Source organism: Pseudorca crassidens, chromosome 4, assembly GCF_039906515.1.
Source record: "Pseudorca crassidens isolate mPseCra1 chromosome 4, mPseCra1.hap1, whole genome shotgun sequence".
Classification (NCBI taxonomy): domain Eukaryota; kingdom Metazoa; phylum Chordata; class Mammalia; order Artiodactyla; family Delphinidae; genus Pseudorca; species Pseudorca crassidens.
Window position 1 is genome coordinate 75,577,617 of NC_090299.1, and position 17,093 is coordinate 75,594,709.

At 42.3% G+C, this 17,093-nt stretch overlaps 1 protein-coding gene and 1 pseudogene across 2 annotated transcripts in view; one reads left to right on the forward strand and one right to left on the reverse strand.

Moving 5' to 3' along the window:
- Positions 1 to 1,033: 1,033 nt before the first annotated feature.
- Positions 1,034 to 17,093, forward strand: part of SPMAP2L (sperm microtubule associated protein 2 like) — a 60,534-nt gene continuing 44,474 nt past the window's right edge. For both annotated transcript variants that reach the window (XM_067736127.1, XM_067736128.1), the window contains exon 1: positions 1,034 to 1,611. In XM_067736127.1, coding sequence (XP_067592228.1) covers positions 1,191 to 1,611 — 421 coding nt within the window. In that variant the 5' untranslated portion in view covers positions 1,034 to 1,190. The remainder of the gene's footprint in view (positions 1,612 to 17,093) is intronic.
- On the reverse strand, positions 10,878 to 11,483 carry LOC137223174 (small ribosomal subunit protein uS17-like; annotated as a pseudogene).

Below are 17,093 nucleotides of genomic sequence, written 5' to 3' on the forward strand. Positions count from 1 at the left end.
TAAATTGGTACAGCCACTGTGGAAAACAGTATGGAGGGTCCTCAAAAAATTAAAAATAGAACTACCGTACAATCCAGCAATTCCACTTCTGAGAATATATCCAAAGGAAATGAAAACACTAACTCAAAAAGGTATCTGCACCACCATGTTCCTAGCAGCATTATTTTCAGTAGCAAAGACATAGAAACAACCTAAGTGTCCATGGATGGGCGAATGGATAAAAGAATTTGTAGTGTATATATATGTATATACATGCATACAAACATGCATACAATGGAATATTATTCAGCCATTAAAAAACAAGGAAATCCTATCATTTGCAACAACATGGGTGGACCTTGAAGGCATTATGCTAAGCAAAACAAGACAGAGAAAGACAAATACTATATGATCTCACTGATGTGTGGAATTTAAACAAACACCAAACCCAGAAAAAGGAATCAGGTTTGTGGTTATATGGATTGGGGGGAGGGGGTCGGTTAGAGGAAGGTGGTCAAAAGATACAAACTTCCAGTTATAAGATAAATAAGCACCAGGGATGGAACCTACAACATGATGACTCTAGTTAACACTGCTGTATGCATTATAGGAAAGTTGTTAAGAGAGTAGATCCTAAGAATTTTCATCACAAGGAGAAAAAAAAATTTTTTTTATTGTATCAATATGAGAGGATGGATGTTAACCAAACTTATCATGGTAATCATTTCACAATACATGTAAATCACACCATCATGCTGTACACCTTAAACTTATACAGGGATGTATGTCCGTTATTTCTCAATAAAACTGGAAAAATAATTTTTTAAAAGAGGGGAATTACATAATAAAGAGGTCAACTCTGCAAGATGTAATGATCCTACATGCAAGTGTATGCGCTTAGAAACAGACTTAAAGTAAGGGAAGCAAAAACAGCTGATCAGGGAGCCTGCCCCTTTTCTCTTTTTCACCTGCCTCCTCTCTAAGGGGCGGGGCCCCAGGTGGGCCCCCGCAACTTGGCGCGTCGTCTTGGCAACGGGAGAACGTGCAGGGAGGGGCCTAGAGGCGGGGCTTGTTACGCGCTGCCGCGTCGCGTCTGAGTTGGGCGCGCTGGGGCGGGGCGCGCGGAGTGCGGGCCGTCAGCCCATCCTCTCCCATCTTCTAGAAGGCGAGCAGCCTCCGGTCGTCGCCCAGCGGGAGCTTCTGGGCCGCCAATGGAGAGCCAGGAGTTTTCGGGTTCTTCTGGGCTGTCCGATGGGCACGACATGGCAGAAATATCCACTCGCTCAGAAGCCCTCCACAAGCCCATTGTAGTCAGGATATTTGACGTGCTCAACCAGCCTGGGGAGTCCGAGGAGCCGGGGTTAGCCGAGGAGGCCGGCGAGCAAGACCAGCCAGGCGAGTCAGAGGGGTGTGCAGAGTCCCACCAGATCCCCAAGCCCCACAAGCCCTATGAGCTCTACCAACCCTGTGAGCCCCACAGGCCCCCCAAACCCCATGCACCTTACAAGCCTCATCCACCCCGCGAGCCCCACAAGCCCCACGAAGTCGAGTTGCTTCCCAGAGCTGGCGTGATGATCTCCCCGTCTCTGCTGACCAGATCCCCGCCACGGCTTCTGCCATCTTCCCTGAGAGGTAGGTGTTGGGGGTCCCTCTGGGGGTTCTAATGGGAAGGTTTGCCTGCAAGGAACCTTTTATTTTTTTAATATAAATTTATTTATTTATTTATTTTTGGCTGCACTGGGTCTTCGCTGCTGCGCGAGCTTTCTCTAGTTGCGGCGAGCGGGGCTGCTCTTCATTGCCGTGCGCGGGCTTCTCACTGTGGTGGCTTCTTTTGTTGTGGAGCACCGGCTCTAAGCACGAGGGCTCAGTAGTTGTGTCACGCGGGGTCTAGAGTGCAGACTCAGTAGTTGTGACTCACGGGCTTAGTAGCTCCACGGCACGTGGGATCTTCCCTGACCAGGGCTTGAACCCGTGGTCCCTGCATTGGCAGGTGGATTCTTAACCACTGTGCCACCAAGGAAGTCCCCCCCCCCCCCATTTTGTTTTAAAGGAGGATAACACTTGTGTCATTTACCTGCTGTTTTGCAATGCCCTGTCTTTGGACCTCAAGAAGCTCTGATGGGAAATTGAGACTGGTGATGAAACAATCTCTTCACTCTGCTCTCTCTCCACCTGGGGACTTGCTAGCTGTCCTTGATTAGTCACTGTCACTAGCTGTCCTCGATTAATCACTGTCACTTCTTTCTGAAGCCCTTCTTAAGGCTTCTCTACAGTTAGTCATTGCAGTCCTCTGGGTTGCCACTTTGAACATACCTCTATTATAGCACTTAAGATTTTGGGTTATATCACTATCTTTTTCCTCAGCTAAGGGGAGGGATCCTTGAAGGGAGGATAGTTTTCTCAGTGTTTAGCACATGGTGGTGCTCAATAAATGCTATTACATTGTTAAAGATGTAGTAACAAAACACTCATTGAACAAAAATTCAAACAGTATGTTGACTAAGTGCTTGCTGTATGTTCAGTCATCACCAAGTTCACAAGCTAACAGGGCTGATGGGACTTGGGTATAAACATCCAGCTCACTTATGGCCTCTCATTGATGACTCCACCCAGAACAATTCCTTGTCCACACTGGGCTTCCAGTTCCTTGGCTGACCACGTTTCATCTCATTTTCTCCTTGACTTGTCTTTATCAGCCTTGATTCTATGGTCTGTCATGTCAGTTGCTTACTTACAACATCTTCACCTCCCCATTGGCTCTTTGGCTGTTCATCGTACTTCTCCTGGGAGAACCTCAACCCTGGTTAAGCCCTCCCATCCACCCTCTACCTACACCTGAGCATCTGACTCTTCCTGTACAAAATCACACAATCATACTGACTGCTTTTATTTCAATTTCATAACCACAGATCTCAGCTGGTCACTTGGCACTGCCTGGCAAGCCCACTTTATTCACCTAATAAATTAGTTCTCCTAATCTGTGAGATGACTAAATGCCTTCTTTACTCTACTCCAGCCTTCACACCTTTGACCCCAAACAGCTGAAGACTTTGCCTCACACTTGAGAAAATAGAAGCGATGTCATGAACTCCCTTATTTTCTTACCACTAATCTATTGCCTTACTCTAACCTGCACCCATGGATTCTGCCTTTTCTCATATTTCAGGGAAGAACTGTGCCTCTTTTTATGAGTGGCAAAAGCCTCCACTTGTGCTTTGGATTCCTCTCTTGTCTCCTGAAGACCTTTGCTCCTGCAGTTATCCCCTCTCTCTCCTAACAGCATCAGTCTCTCTCTTTCTAATGAATCAGACCCATGAGCATACACATGTACTCTAGAATCTTCTATCTTTTTTTTTTTTAACATCTTTACTGGAGTATAATTGCTTTACAATGGTGTGTTAGTTTCTGCTTTATAACAAAGTGAATCAGTTATACATGTACATATATTCCCATAACTCTTCCCTCTTGCGTCTCCCTCCCTCCCACCCTCCCTATCCCACCCCTCTAGGTGGTCACAAAGCACCGAGCTGATCTCCCTGTGCTATGCAGCTGCTTCCCACTAGCTATCTATTTTACATTTGGTAGTGTATATATGTCCATGCCACTCTCTCGCTTTGTCCCAGCTTACCCTTCCCCCTCCCCATATCCTCAAGTCCATTCTCTAGTAGGTCTGCGTCTTTATTCCTATCTTGCCCCTAGGTTCTTCATGACCATTTTGTTGTTGTTTTTTAGATTCCATATATATGTGTTAGCATACAGTATTTATTTTTCTTTTTCTGACTTACTTCACTCTGTATGACAGACTCTAGATCCATCCACCTCACTACAAATAACTCAATTTTGTTTCTTTTTATGGCTGAGTAATATTCCATTGTATATATATGTGCCACATCTTCTTTATCCATTCATCTGTTGATGGACACTTAGGTTGCTTCCATGTCCTGGCTATTGAAAATAGAGCTGCAATGAACATTGTGGTACATGACTCTTTTTGGACTATGGTTTTCTCAGGGTATATGCCCAGTAGTGGGATAGCTGGGTCGTATGGTAGTTCTAGTTTTAGTTTTTTAAGGAACCTCCATACTGTTCTCCATAGTGTCTGTATCAACTTACATTCCCACCAACAGTGCAAGAGGGTTCCCTTTTCTCCACACCCTCTCCAGCATGTATTGTTTGTAGATTTTTAAAAATTTTTTTATTTTATTATTTTTTTAAAATTATTTTTTGCTGTATGCGGGCCTCTCACTGATGTGGCCCCTCCCGCTGCGGAGCACAGGCTCTGGATGCGCAGGCCCAGCGACCATGGCTCATGGGCCCATCCACTCTGCGGCATGTGGGATCCTCCCAGACCGGGGCGTGAACCCGCGTCCCCTGCATTGGCAGGCGGACTCCCAACCACTGCGCCACCAGGGAAGCCCCTGTTTGTAGATTTTTTGATGATGGCCATTCTGACTGGTGTGAGATGATATCTCATTGTAGTTTTGATTTGCATTTCTCTAATGATTAATGATGTTGAGCAGAATCTTCTATCTTGAAATAACCCTTAACCCCATGTCTTCTTCAGACCCTTCCTTCTCACACCATCAGCCCCATTTTTCTGCAAGTCACTGCAGAGCTTGTCAAAAGAGTTATCTGTACTCACTGACTCCTTTTTCTTGCTTGCCATTCTCTTCTCTACCCACCTAGTTAGGCGTCTTTCTCCTCTACTCCACTGAAACTGCTCTAGTTTACTGTCTTTCTCCCACCGCCAACCCTTTTGTCTCCTTTTTGTGTGGATATTTCAGTATAGGTGATCCATTTGCCTTCTTAGTTCTTTGACCTCTTCACTTTGAATGATGGGATCCTTCACTGCATCTTAGATACCCACTGCATTAGCCTTTGATAATGTCAATTGCTGTAGCACTTCCAAAATGTCTGTTTCAAGCACTCTAATCTCTAAGCACATCTATCTTTCCAGCTCACTTACTCCTCCTTGTACCCTCTCAATTCTTCAGCTTCAAAGGGACCTCTAATCCACTGATGCTATCAACTGTTCATTATATACCACTTACTACCTTATGTCCTTCTGTCTCTCCTTACCTTAGTCCATAGTCTACCAATGGAATCACTTCCTTGCAAGTATTAGCTCCCTTGTCTCTCCCTCTTGTCATTCTTGCTTAGTTAAATCCAATTCTTGCCTGCACTTGAAAAGATGCAAAAAAAAAAAAAAAAAGATGACAAGGGAAAACAAACAACTATGTTGACTGATCTTTAAATCCATGACCTTGAACTTCAAGTGTGCTTTCATTGCTCTCAGTGATTGTGTGGCAGTCATACTACATTTCCCTAATCAATTCATTTGCTAACAGGGAACCTACCAAACTACCAGGATCTATACATATATACTCTACCTTTTGTCCTGTTAATAATAGGCAAGCTGTCTTTGTTCTTACCAGAGGCCATTCTCTCAACCTGTATGTTGAATCCTATTCCACCTAATTTTAAGCTCTTTGCCCCTAAAATTAGCCCCTCTCTTTCCCACATCATTTTATTTCCCTCTCCACTGGATCATTCCCATGAGCACATGAACATGCAGCAATAACTCCTATCTTGAAGAAACCAAACCTTCCCTTAACCCCATGTACCCCTCCAGATACCACTCCTATACTCTGCTCCTTTTTAGAGGAAAATTCCTCAAAATAGTTTATGAGTTATTGTCTCCATCCTCTCTTCCCATTCTCTTGAGAACCGACTTAAGCTTTTATCCCCTCTACTTAGCTGAAGTTGCTCTTGTTGAGATCACAATGACCTCTACCTTGCCAAATTCAATAGCTAATTCTTCATCCTCATCTTACTTGTTTGACACATTCACTCCCTGTTTCTTGGAAGTCTTTCTTTACTTGACTTCTGGGATACCACTTCATTGTCATCCTACCTCATTGAATGCTCCTGACTCAGTTTCCTTTGCTAGATCATCTTTGTTTTCCCAGCCTCTAGGTTGAAGTGGGCGATAGCTCAGTTCTCTCAGATTCTTTAGAACTTTCCTTGCTCCCTGGATGATGTCATCAGTTCTGTGGCTTTAACTGCATGCTGATGACTTCCCAAATTATCTCCAGCCTCCATTTCTTTCTTGAGCTCCAGAGTTTTGTAACCATTTGTCTCTTTAACAGCCCTACTCGAATATCTAGTAGAAATGTAAAATTTAACATATCCATAACTGAACTCTTACTTCTGCCCCCAAACTTGCTCTTCCTCCACTGTTCCCCATTTTAACAAATGGCACCACAATTCATTCATCCAGGTGCTCAGGTCAAAAACCTTGGAGTCATTCTTGACACCCGTTTTTCCCTTACACTTTGCCTCCAAGCCATTAGTAAACCCTAATTTTGAAATATGTCATGACAATGACCATTCTTTTTTTTTTTTTTTTTTTTTTTTTTTGCGGTACGCGGGGCCTCTCACTGTTGTGGGCTCTCCCGTTGTGGAGCACAGGCTCCGGACGCGCAGGCTCAGCGGCCATGGCTCACGGGCCCAGCCGCTCTGCAGCATGTGGGATCTTCCCGGACCGAGGCACGAACCCCCGTCCCCTGCATTGACAGGCGGATTCCCAACCTCTGCGCCACCAGGGAAGCCCGACAATGACCATTCTTAACATCCAAGCATTCATCACCTTTGTAAGCCACTATCATCTCTTGCTTGGTCTGCTTCAGTAGCTTCCACTCTTGCGACATTCATGCCTTCCCCACATCATTTCCACCAGTTCATGGTTCATGTGGCAGTCACAGGGATCCCTTAGAACATAAATTACGCACAACTCTCCTGCTCTCACCTCTCCAGAGGGAGTTCTCATCTTGCAGAGTTTGTAGTCTAAAGTTCTAAGTAAGCCTACAAGGCCCACATGATCTGACCTGCCTCTCCAGCCTCGTGTCCCACCACTCTCCCCACTGCCTCTGCTCTCCAGCCACGTGGGCCTCCTTGCTCCCACCTCGATCATTCCACTTGCTTTTTCCTCTGCCAGGACACTCTTCCCTCAAGTATTTGTCACCTCCTTATAAAGGTGTACCGGATCACTCTGCCAAAAATACACTCTTTGGTCTGCTCATGTTTTTAAAGTCCCACACTTTTGTATTCAGCTGCCTACTGGACATCTTCATTTGGATGTATCATAGGCACCTCAAATATAATATGCTTTGAGACAGAAGTCTTGACTTTCCTCCCAATCTTGTTCCTCCTTTGGTCTTCCAACTGAAGACTGAAGATTTCCCCCCCGCCAAAATCTATTTCTCCCTGATTCCTTTTTCTTCACCCTCAAATCCAATGCATCCAATGTAAGTTCTCTTTGTTTTCTTTCCAGACCATTTCCTGAATTCATTCATTTCCTCTGCTACTTGCGGTCATTTACGGTCATCATCCCACTCATCCTGCTTATAGTCATTTCTCACCTGGATTTCTACGTTCTCCTCCTGAGTAGTCTCCCTGCTTCTGCTCTTGTTCCCTTTCAGGTCTTTACTACCTTAGCCAGAGGGGATATTTTAAAAACCAAATTGGATCACATCTTTCCCTTACTATATTATCCTTCCTGTGGTGTCCCATTGCTCTTAGGATAAACCCAAACCTTTTGTAGGGGTCTCTAGAGCTCCACGGGCTCTCTGACCTAACTCCCTACCACTTTCCCTACTGCTCACTCTGCCCCAGTCACACTGGCTTCTTTTCTCTTCCCCTAAAAGGCCAATCCCATACTTGGTCCTGCTTCAGAATCTGCATGGGTCGTTTTCTCTCCCTAGATGTTTATTGTTTTCCTAGGATCATCTCGTGGTTAATTCCTGTTCAGATCTCAGCCCATGTTTTTAAAGGGTGGGAAAGCCTACCTTTTAGAGGGCCTTGCCTGTCTGTGCTGCCCCACAATAGCCCCCCTGAAGTCCCGGTATAGAAAGTTTTCAGACTTTGCTTTAGAAAGGACTACTTTAAAGCTTCTATCTTCTGAATTTATCTTCTAGATTTTCCTTGTTAAAAATTCCAGTAAGTCTTTATGTTAATTCAATAAGCAGCGAGTATATTTATATATTATTTACATAAAATAATGTAAACATTAGGCCATATGTAGTCAGCATGTCACCATGCCCCTCTCACTCAAACATTCCTTCATATGAAAGACGTTTACTGAGAATATGCTAAGGCACTCTTCTGTGTCCTGTGAGGGTGTTGAGATGACTGAGACATGGCAGTTTTGGTTGTGTGCACATTTAAAAAATGTATATTGTAGAGTAAGTTCCATCATTCTAACACCTTACTAATGTGTCGTCACTAATCATCACTGTCACTGTTAAACTTTATTGAGCACTTACTATGTTCAGGGCATAGGCACTGAGCTGTAGATGAATAAGACGTGGATCCCATCCTTGGACTGTCAGTGTGGTTGGGGAGGCCAAACACATCCTCAACACATCCCTGGCATAGAAAGTAAAGTGGACTGGAGTATCCTATAGGACCGTCACTTCATTTTTCTGAGTTAAATGGCAGTACTGACCTCTTTTATGGCTTCTGTATTGAATCATAATTAGAAATGTCTCTTTCTACTTCTAGGTGATGAAAGAATTCACCATGGGTTTTCTTTTCTTAAACATTGAAATCTTTGATCCACTAGAATTTATCCTGGTGTATGGTATGAGTTATAAACCCAGCTTTCTTAGTGCCTACTCAGTTGCCAGTGCTATCTTGACACAGATGAAATCAGGTGAAAATGAACATGAAACATATATTTGAAACAAGAGAAAAAGCTCACAAAAATGCAGACCGAGGGGGTGTGAGAGGAGACACAGCTTAGTAGTTAGCTTGGTGATGTGATATTTTTGAGCTCTAGTTTGCAATTGAGGTCCCAGTTTTTGTTGTTGTTGAACCAGACGGAAGGGCTTGCCCTCTTCCTGCCTCTGCCTTCTCACCCTCAAGCAAAACCCTTTCCCACATTCTCCTATCTCTTGCCCAAATGACCCTGAGCTAAGGCAGTGGGGAGCTGTGCCTAGGAGAGGATTGAGGAAGAATGAATAGTAGTAATGATTATATAGCTTAATCTGTCATGTCAGAGAACATCCCAATGTTTGTTTACATGGTCATACCCAGCATAGACCTGGACTGCTTTAAGACCGGTCTTCAAAACCATAGTGTACCTAAAAACAAGCACAAATTTTACTTCAGAAAGCTTTGAGAAATAACCTAGGTCTTACCGAAGTACCTTCAAGGGAATTCTACCATCTAACACAGAGCAAATCCTGCTGAAATGTTCTTGAGGCACATCTCTTCCCAAGTCCCAGTCACCATGTCAGCTGTTCCCCACAAATACCTTTCCTCTTTCTCTCAAGCTGCAGCTTGCCTCTCTCTTGCCCGCCTGTGCCCCCTAGTTCTGTCCTGAGAGGTGTTCCCTGCCTTTCCTTTATAGGTCAGTGGTATCCCATTCGTACCTGAGGCTGAGCAGCTCACACATGGGCTCCTTAAGGAGGCAGGGTAGAGGGCAAGTGCTTCCTCCCAGCAGATGGCAGCCTTCCCCAGCAGATGGCTTGGAGCACAAGCCAGATCATCCCACTGTTGGCTCCAGTGGCAACAGGAGCAGTGTGGTTTGTTTGCTGCGGAATAAAATACAAACATCTAAAGGGCATAACACAGCCATAACGTTCTGATTATCTCTTAAAGGGAGATGCTATTCATCATTCTGCTCAGAATCCTTTAGAGGCTCCTTCCTGTTGGCCTTATAATAAGAGCCAAACTCCTCCAGGGCTCATTGTGATCTGGCCTCACCACAAATCCTGCTCTCCTCTTCCTTGCTCCCTTCCCTCCAGCCACCCTGACTGCTGTCTTGCTGCGCCTTTCTCTTAATTTCACCTCAGGGCCTTCACACTTGCTGTTTCTTGGTCTGAAATGCTCTTCCTCTCTCATTTCCCTTTCTCCCCTCTCCTATATCTGGCCCTTTCTTGTCTTTCATTTCCACAGGTAGAGTGTGACTTCCTCCGAAGACGCTTCCCTATCTCCCTAAACTAGGTGCCCCCTTCCTTCCACGCAGTGAACGTCATGCTACTTTATCTTCTTCCGGTGCTCACCACCGTCTGAAATTTTTCACCTGCTTATTGTCTGTCTGTCCACCTGAAAGGCGAGCTGCTTGAGGGGAGGACAGGGACTTTATCTTGACCCTTCTCTAGTCCAAAGCTTAGAACGTGGAGATGAATTCCGCCTAAAAGTCATTCATACGGACGTGGTCTAGATTCACCCAGTCGTCGTTATTCAGCTCACAGCAACTTAGGTCCATTGAGTGTCCTACGTATTTAACACCATCTCATTTCATCTTTAAAACGACCCTTTGGTGTAAGTGCTATTTGTGTCCCCACTTTGCAGATGAGGAAACTGAGGCAGAGAGGAGGTAAGTGACTTGCCAAAGGCCACACACACAGTAACAGAGCAGAGATTGGGCCCAGGCAGGCAATCCCACACCCTGCTCCACTTCACCACCACACTTCTACCTGTGCTAGGTGCTATGGGTGACAAGGGAAGTAGATAGGAAGATAGTGAGGGGAAGGAGCTCAGCACAGTGCTTGGCACATTGTAAGTGCTCAATAGATATTATAGTGTTTTGTAAATAGTGGGCCCGTCTATTCTATCTATTCAACTGTGTACGTTTTGTGCTGTGAGGACTACAAAATAAAGCAGTCCTTCCTCACATCTTTACAAGCTTAGGGAAATAATATAGACATAAACATAACAAAATATGTAGAGCCCAGATGAGTGATGTGGCCTTCAGTCCAACCATAACCAGACACTCTACCTCTACATACAATTATCTCCCATTCTTGTACCACCCTGCAAAGTTTTGTTCTGTTTTTTTTGACTGGGAAAATAATTTTATTTTGTTTGGCACAGTGGGCAGGGGTCCAGTCTTAGAACTTCTGGAATTGCATGTTGGTGCCAGCAGCCTTGGAGACCTTCACATTGAAGCATACCGTCGTGCTCAGGGGCCATCCCTCACCCACTGTGTAAATGTTGCCGATCTGGATGTCCCTGAAGCAGGGGGGAAGGTGCACGGACGTGTTCTTGTGGTGCTTCTCGAAGTGGTTGTACTTTCGGATGTAGTGGAGGTAGTCTCGGCAGATGACAGTGGTCCTCTGCATCTTCAACTTGGTCACCAAGCCAGACAGGATCCTCCCTCAGATGGAGAAATTACCAGTAAAAGGGCATTTCTTGTCAATGTAAGTGCCCTCAGTGGCCTCCTTCGGTGTCTTGAAGCCCAGACTGATGTTCTTGTTGTATTGCGGGAGCTTCTCCTTGACAGTTTCTCCAAGCAGGACCCTCTTCTTATTTTGAAAGATGGTCAGTTGCTTTCTGTAGACACGCTCAGTCTGAATGTGCGCCATCGTCCAAGCTGCCTGAAAAAAGATTCTGCAAAGTATTTTTGTCCTCAATTTACAGATGAGGAATCTGAGACTCGGCATTTGTCTGTGGGCATGTAGTGGTGGGACCAGCATTCAAAACCCTGTTAGTTTGATCCAAAGCCTGTGAAATACTGCAGTGGCTATACAGGAGAAAAGAATGGAGAATGGAGAAAAGAAGCACTGCTGTTACTCTCTAGGAAAAAGGAGCTGGGAAATATTTTAGGAACAGGGAGTGATACTGGAGTTGTACTCAGGAAGATCTGCCCCAAGGATGGATTGGATGTTTGAAATCCTGCCCCTGCCCCCAAAGAAATGTGAATGCTTGAACACTGCCGTGCCTGAGTCACGGCTCCACCCACATACTGGGGATTTCAATTTGAGCACATAGTAGAAGAGGGAGCTTGATGCCACTGGAAAGGGCACTAAACTAGGAGGTTAGTTCTGGTTTTGTCATAGCTGCATGTCTGTTTCCTTCCTAGTGAAATGAGGATTCTAGTGCTGAGAATCTGTATTTTAATACAGCTGCTTAATTTGATACAGCAAGATGTTGCCAAAATGAGATTACTATATATTCTTGAATATAAGGAAATTTGGAAAAACTCTAGCCAATTTGAATAGATAAACTTTTAGGAAGAAAGATAGTTAGACAAATGTTTATTTAGAAAGGTGTTAATGTATATTAACACCTATAAAATTAAAATAACATTAAAATCAATGATATAATTTAGAAATAGTTCTTATTTCTAACGTTACATTTCATGGAAAAGCCGTTTTATTCAACTTTTTCACTTGCATGCTTGACATCACTAGAGTTACCTTTTGAGTAATTTAACACTTTTTCCAGGAAAATCATTTTTATTTCTTAAGTCATTTGAGATAGAAAATTTAAGAGTTTTATTATAGAAATTTTCAAACACACCCAAAATAGAGAATGTTATAGTGTACCCCCGTATACCCATCACTTAGTTTTAATAATTATTAACATTTTGCTAATCTCATTTCATCTAGGTATTCTCTTACCAACCCTCCCTACCACACACACACACACACACACACACACACATTTTGGGGCTTCCTGTAGGACAAGTTTTTTTGTTTGGTTGTTTTTTTAATTTATTTATTTTTCATACAGCAGATTCTTATTAGTTATCTATTTTACACGTATTAGTGTATATATGTCAGTCCCAGTCTCCCAATTCATTCCCCCCACCCCCTGCTCTCCCCCCTTGGTGTCCATGCGTTTGTTCTCTACATCTCTGTCTCTATGTCTGCCTTGCAAACCAGTTCACCTGTACCATTTTTCTAGCTTCCACATATATGCATTAATATACGATATTTGTTTTTCTGACTTACTTCACTCTGTATGACAGTCTCTAGGTCCATCCACGTCTCTACAAATGACCCAATTTTGTTTCTTTTTATGGCTGAGTATTTTTTTTTCTTGAAGGATAAATTTATTAATTTATTGAACAAATACTTACTGTACCAGGCATTGTACTTAACAGCACCGTTCCAGAGCTGCCTTGTTAGTCTGATTCTGCCTTTGCTGGGGAACCTGTCATCTGCTTGTGCAACATCACTCATGGGCCTCATCAGACAAGTTGTTTTAAAGAAAATACTAGACACCATTTCATTTTGCCCATAAGTATCTTATATGTCTTTCTCATTGCTAAGGACTTTAAAAAACCCATAAATTATCATGCCATTATTTACACTTAAAATTTACAATTATTCTTTAATACCGTCTAATACCCGCTAAATATTTAAGCTTCCTTAATTGTCTCAAAAGTGTATTTTTACAGTCGGTTAGTTTGAATTAGCCCTCACACAAGGGCCACACATTGTCTCTTCTCTGTTACTCTTTTTTTTTTTTTTTTTTTTTTTGGCCGCACTGAGCGGCATGTGGGATCTTAGTTCCCAGACCATGGATGGAACCTGCACCCCCTGCAGTGGAAGCACAGAGTCTTAACCACTGGACCACCAGGGAAGTCCCTCTGTTACTCTTTAACACCTACCCTAATCCTCTCTCCCTTTTTCAAACACGTTTGTTAGAAACTTTGGGTAAAATATACCATATTCTGAATTTAATTTGTTCTTTGTGACGTCTTTAACTTGCTCTTCTAGCTCCCCTTTTTTTTGCAAAGCATATAGATTAAGAGGCTTGCTTAGACTGAAAATAGTTTCAAGCAAGAATTTTTCATAGGTGGTGCCACGCTTGGGGGCATACGGTGTCAGGCTCTGACGTTTGTGGTGGTTCTAAGATTGATGAGTGAGCTCAGATGAGGTTGGCTCAACCCCTCCATGGGAAAGTTCCCCATCCACCTTTCACCAGGTGGTTTCAGCAGCCAGTTTCATTCTTTGCCTAGATTCCATTATATCATTAGGAATAAGATAGGCACCTTTTGAACCTGTGTTTTATGCTGTCACTAGAAATTATGTTAACAAGCCATCAGAACCCATTCATGTAATGTAACAGAACTTTAAAAAAAATTCATTCTGTAGCTGTACTTTTATCTGCACAATACAACTACCTCATTCTTTGTGTTTCTATTTTGCTTTTTAAAATGATGTTTAATTATTTAGAGCAACATCCAATGCTTAGGATTACAAAAGCATATCCCCAAGAATAATTATTAAATCTGTTTTAAATTTCTTTACTTCGTCCCTCTTTTTAAATACTGATTTAAATTGAAATTGTAGGGAGAGCTCTATAATTATTTTAGCATTAATTGAAGTTGTTTCAGGCTGATATGTTTTCATTTCTCATTTCTTTGTTGGGAAAATAAAGTAATTGAGAAAGTGTCTCATAAGATGAGATTTATAAGAACCTGGATGCAAGGTAACCTCGTTTCTGAGGAATAATTTTTGGGAACAAAATCTTTCCTTATACTCAGTTATTTATGGTGCTCTACTGAAAACTTCTTATTTTTTAAAATTTATCATGGTTTCATGAAACGCATATATCAAGAGTAAAGTTTAAAGAAGGAAGAAAACTAAGAAAATAGGATTCTCTTCACCTTTTCATTCTCAAGTCCTATAATTTATTTTGTGTGTGTATAACACCGTTGAGACCTCACAAGAGAAGTTTCTTTCAGATTTCAATATTAGGAAAAGTTGATGTTTTTTGCTTTCAATGGTAGAATTAGAATGTTCAGATATAACTGTACAAGGCTTTAATTATACATTCTTCCTTTTGTTTCATTTTATTTTCCTTTCTCTTCTCCCTCCACTATTTTTCTATCTCTCCTTGAATTTTTCATCTTAAAACAGATAATATCCTATTGTAGTGTATGCGTTTATGTAAGCAATCTAAAATTCATTTAGAAATGAGGGGAGGGTATAAATACATAAGGAAACCAATGAAAATACATGTGAGTACATGATCACAATTAGGTTCTCATTTCATTAATTTTCATAGGTGGAATCTTTAATAGTAAATTATTGGGTTGGCCAAAAAGTTCGTTCAGGTTTTTCTGTAAGGTGTTGGAGAAAAACCCAAATGAACTTTTTGGTCAACCCAATACTTAAACTTTACAATTACTGAAACTTAACAGTTACTTAAACTTTTTTTTATTTACAGAAATTTAAGCATTTAAAATTAATTAATCTTAATTTTTAAATTTTTAGGATTATAGCTATGATTTATTGTGTATTTACTATGTTTTGGGCACTATGCAGAGTGCTTTACATGTATTATCTTATTCAACTTTCAGACAACAACCTTTTGTGGTACATGACCGTGAGAAAACTAAGGTATGGAGAGCTTTAGTAAACTTGCCCAAGATCAGAGGTTGGAGCCAGGATTTGGTTCTAGGCAGTCTGATTCCAGAGCCAGTGGTCCTATCCATTAAACAATATTATAGTATTCCCTAAAGCTGTTTGCTTCAAAAAATACCAGTGCTTGTCCCACCCCCTGAGGTTGTGACTTAACTGGGCTGGGACCCAAAATTTTTAAAAGATTTCCAGGTGATTCTAATGTGCAGACAAGTTTGGAAACCATTGTAATACTGCTTTGCTTGGGACATAGCTGACACAATGGCCACCTGAGAGCTATTCCTTCCTGCCAGTTGATGCGATAACATCAAAAATGTGTTTCTAACATGAAGCATGAAAGCTCTACCTGTGGGAGAAATTATAGCATGAAAGGGCAAAAGGAAATAGCATAATTCATTCGTATTACCAGCATTTGTAGAAGTTATTTTAGGATTAACTCAGTGTTATATTGACTCTGACTTGTGTATATAAAGCTGGAAACCAAGCTTGGTGATGCATCAAAATCCACAAAACAAGTGCTGTATCTTTCATGAGGGACAGCATGACTGTGTACAAGGGCATTTTTGTAGACTACCCTCCCCTCTTCCTTACGTCTGAGTCAGTTTAGCCTTAAAAGGAGACTAATAGAAAATAGCCGAACTCAAAATTTTCATTTACTTTTTTTTTTTTTTTTTAAGGTCATAGCCTATCTCCTAGTGGGCTGTAAACTCCTTGTAAAGAGAAACCAACCGTATCTTATAAATTTTGTTCTCTCAACTTTGGCACCAGGCTGCACATACTAGAAACCCAATCAATACCTGAGTACTGTGTTTCCTACAGTGCTCCTACATTGATGCACTAAAGTTGTAACTAATAATTCTACCATTCATCTACTGTCTGCATCTATTATATGCAGGGTGTTTTACATACATGTCACTAATCTTTACACACACCTACCCATTATCCTCCTATCTGAGGAGAGGAAACTGAGTCTCAGAGAAGTTAAGGAATTTGCCCAAGATTGTACAGCTGAGTAAGTAACAAAACTGGGGTTTGAGCCATGTCTGTCTGATGCCAGAGCACACCCACTTTCCTTTACCCCAAACACTCCAGAGGGTGGACTCCCAGACGTGATTAAAAACTCCCAAGGAGAAACTGTCTGGAACAATTTGTCATAATGAGGCCTATTATAATAGGCCTTTGGATAATTTGGCCTGTATGATCGCCTATATTTTCCCATAGTAAAAAAAAAACTTCTAAACATAATTTTTTTTTTTTAAGATTTAATTTTATTTATTTTTGGCCTCGCTGGGTCTTCGTTTCTGTGTGCGGGCTTTATCTAGTTACGGCAAGTGGGGGCTACCCTTCACTGCTGTGCGCGGGCTTCTCATCGCGGTGGCTTCTCTTGTTGCAGAGCACAGGCTCTAGGCGCACAGGCTTCAGTAGTTGTGACACACGGGCTCAGTAGTTATGGCTCACGGGCTCTAGAGTGCAGGCTCAGTAGTTGTGGCACATGGGCTTAGTTGCTCCACGGCATGTGGGATCTTCCCGGACCAGGGATCAAACCCATGTCCACTGTGCCACCAGGGAAGTTGCTCTAAACATGAATTTTAATTTGCTTCCATTTTGTCTGTTTTGAATAGTTCAGGTGTATCCAGCTTTCTACTGTTAAAGATACCACCATTAACATTTTTGTGCATAAATCTTTGCCCACAGTTGGAATTATTTCTTTAGGGTACATGTTTAGAAGTAGAATTGGATTAAGGAGTATAAGCATTGCTGACTCGTACTACCAAATTATTTTTCACAAAGTGTACTGATTTAAATATCCACCAGCAGCATGCAAGTACTCATTTCATCTTACCCCTCCAGCATTGTTTTTTTTTTTTTGCTGCTCCTTGTGGCCTGTGGGATCTTAGTTCCCTGACCAGGAATTGAACCTGAACCTGTGCCCCCTGCAGTGGAAGCACA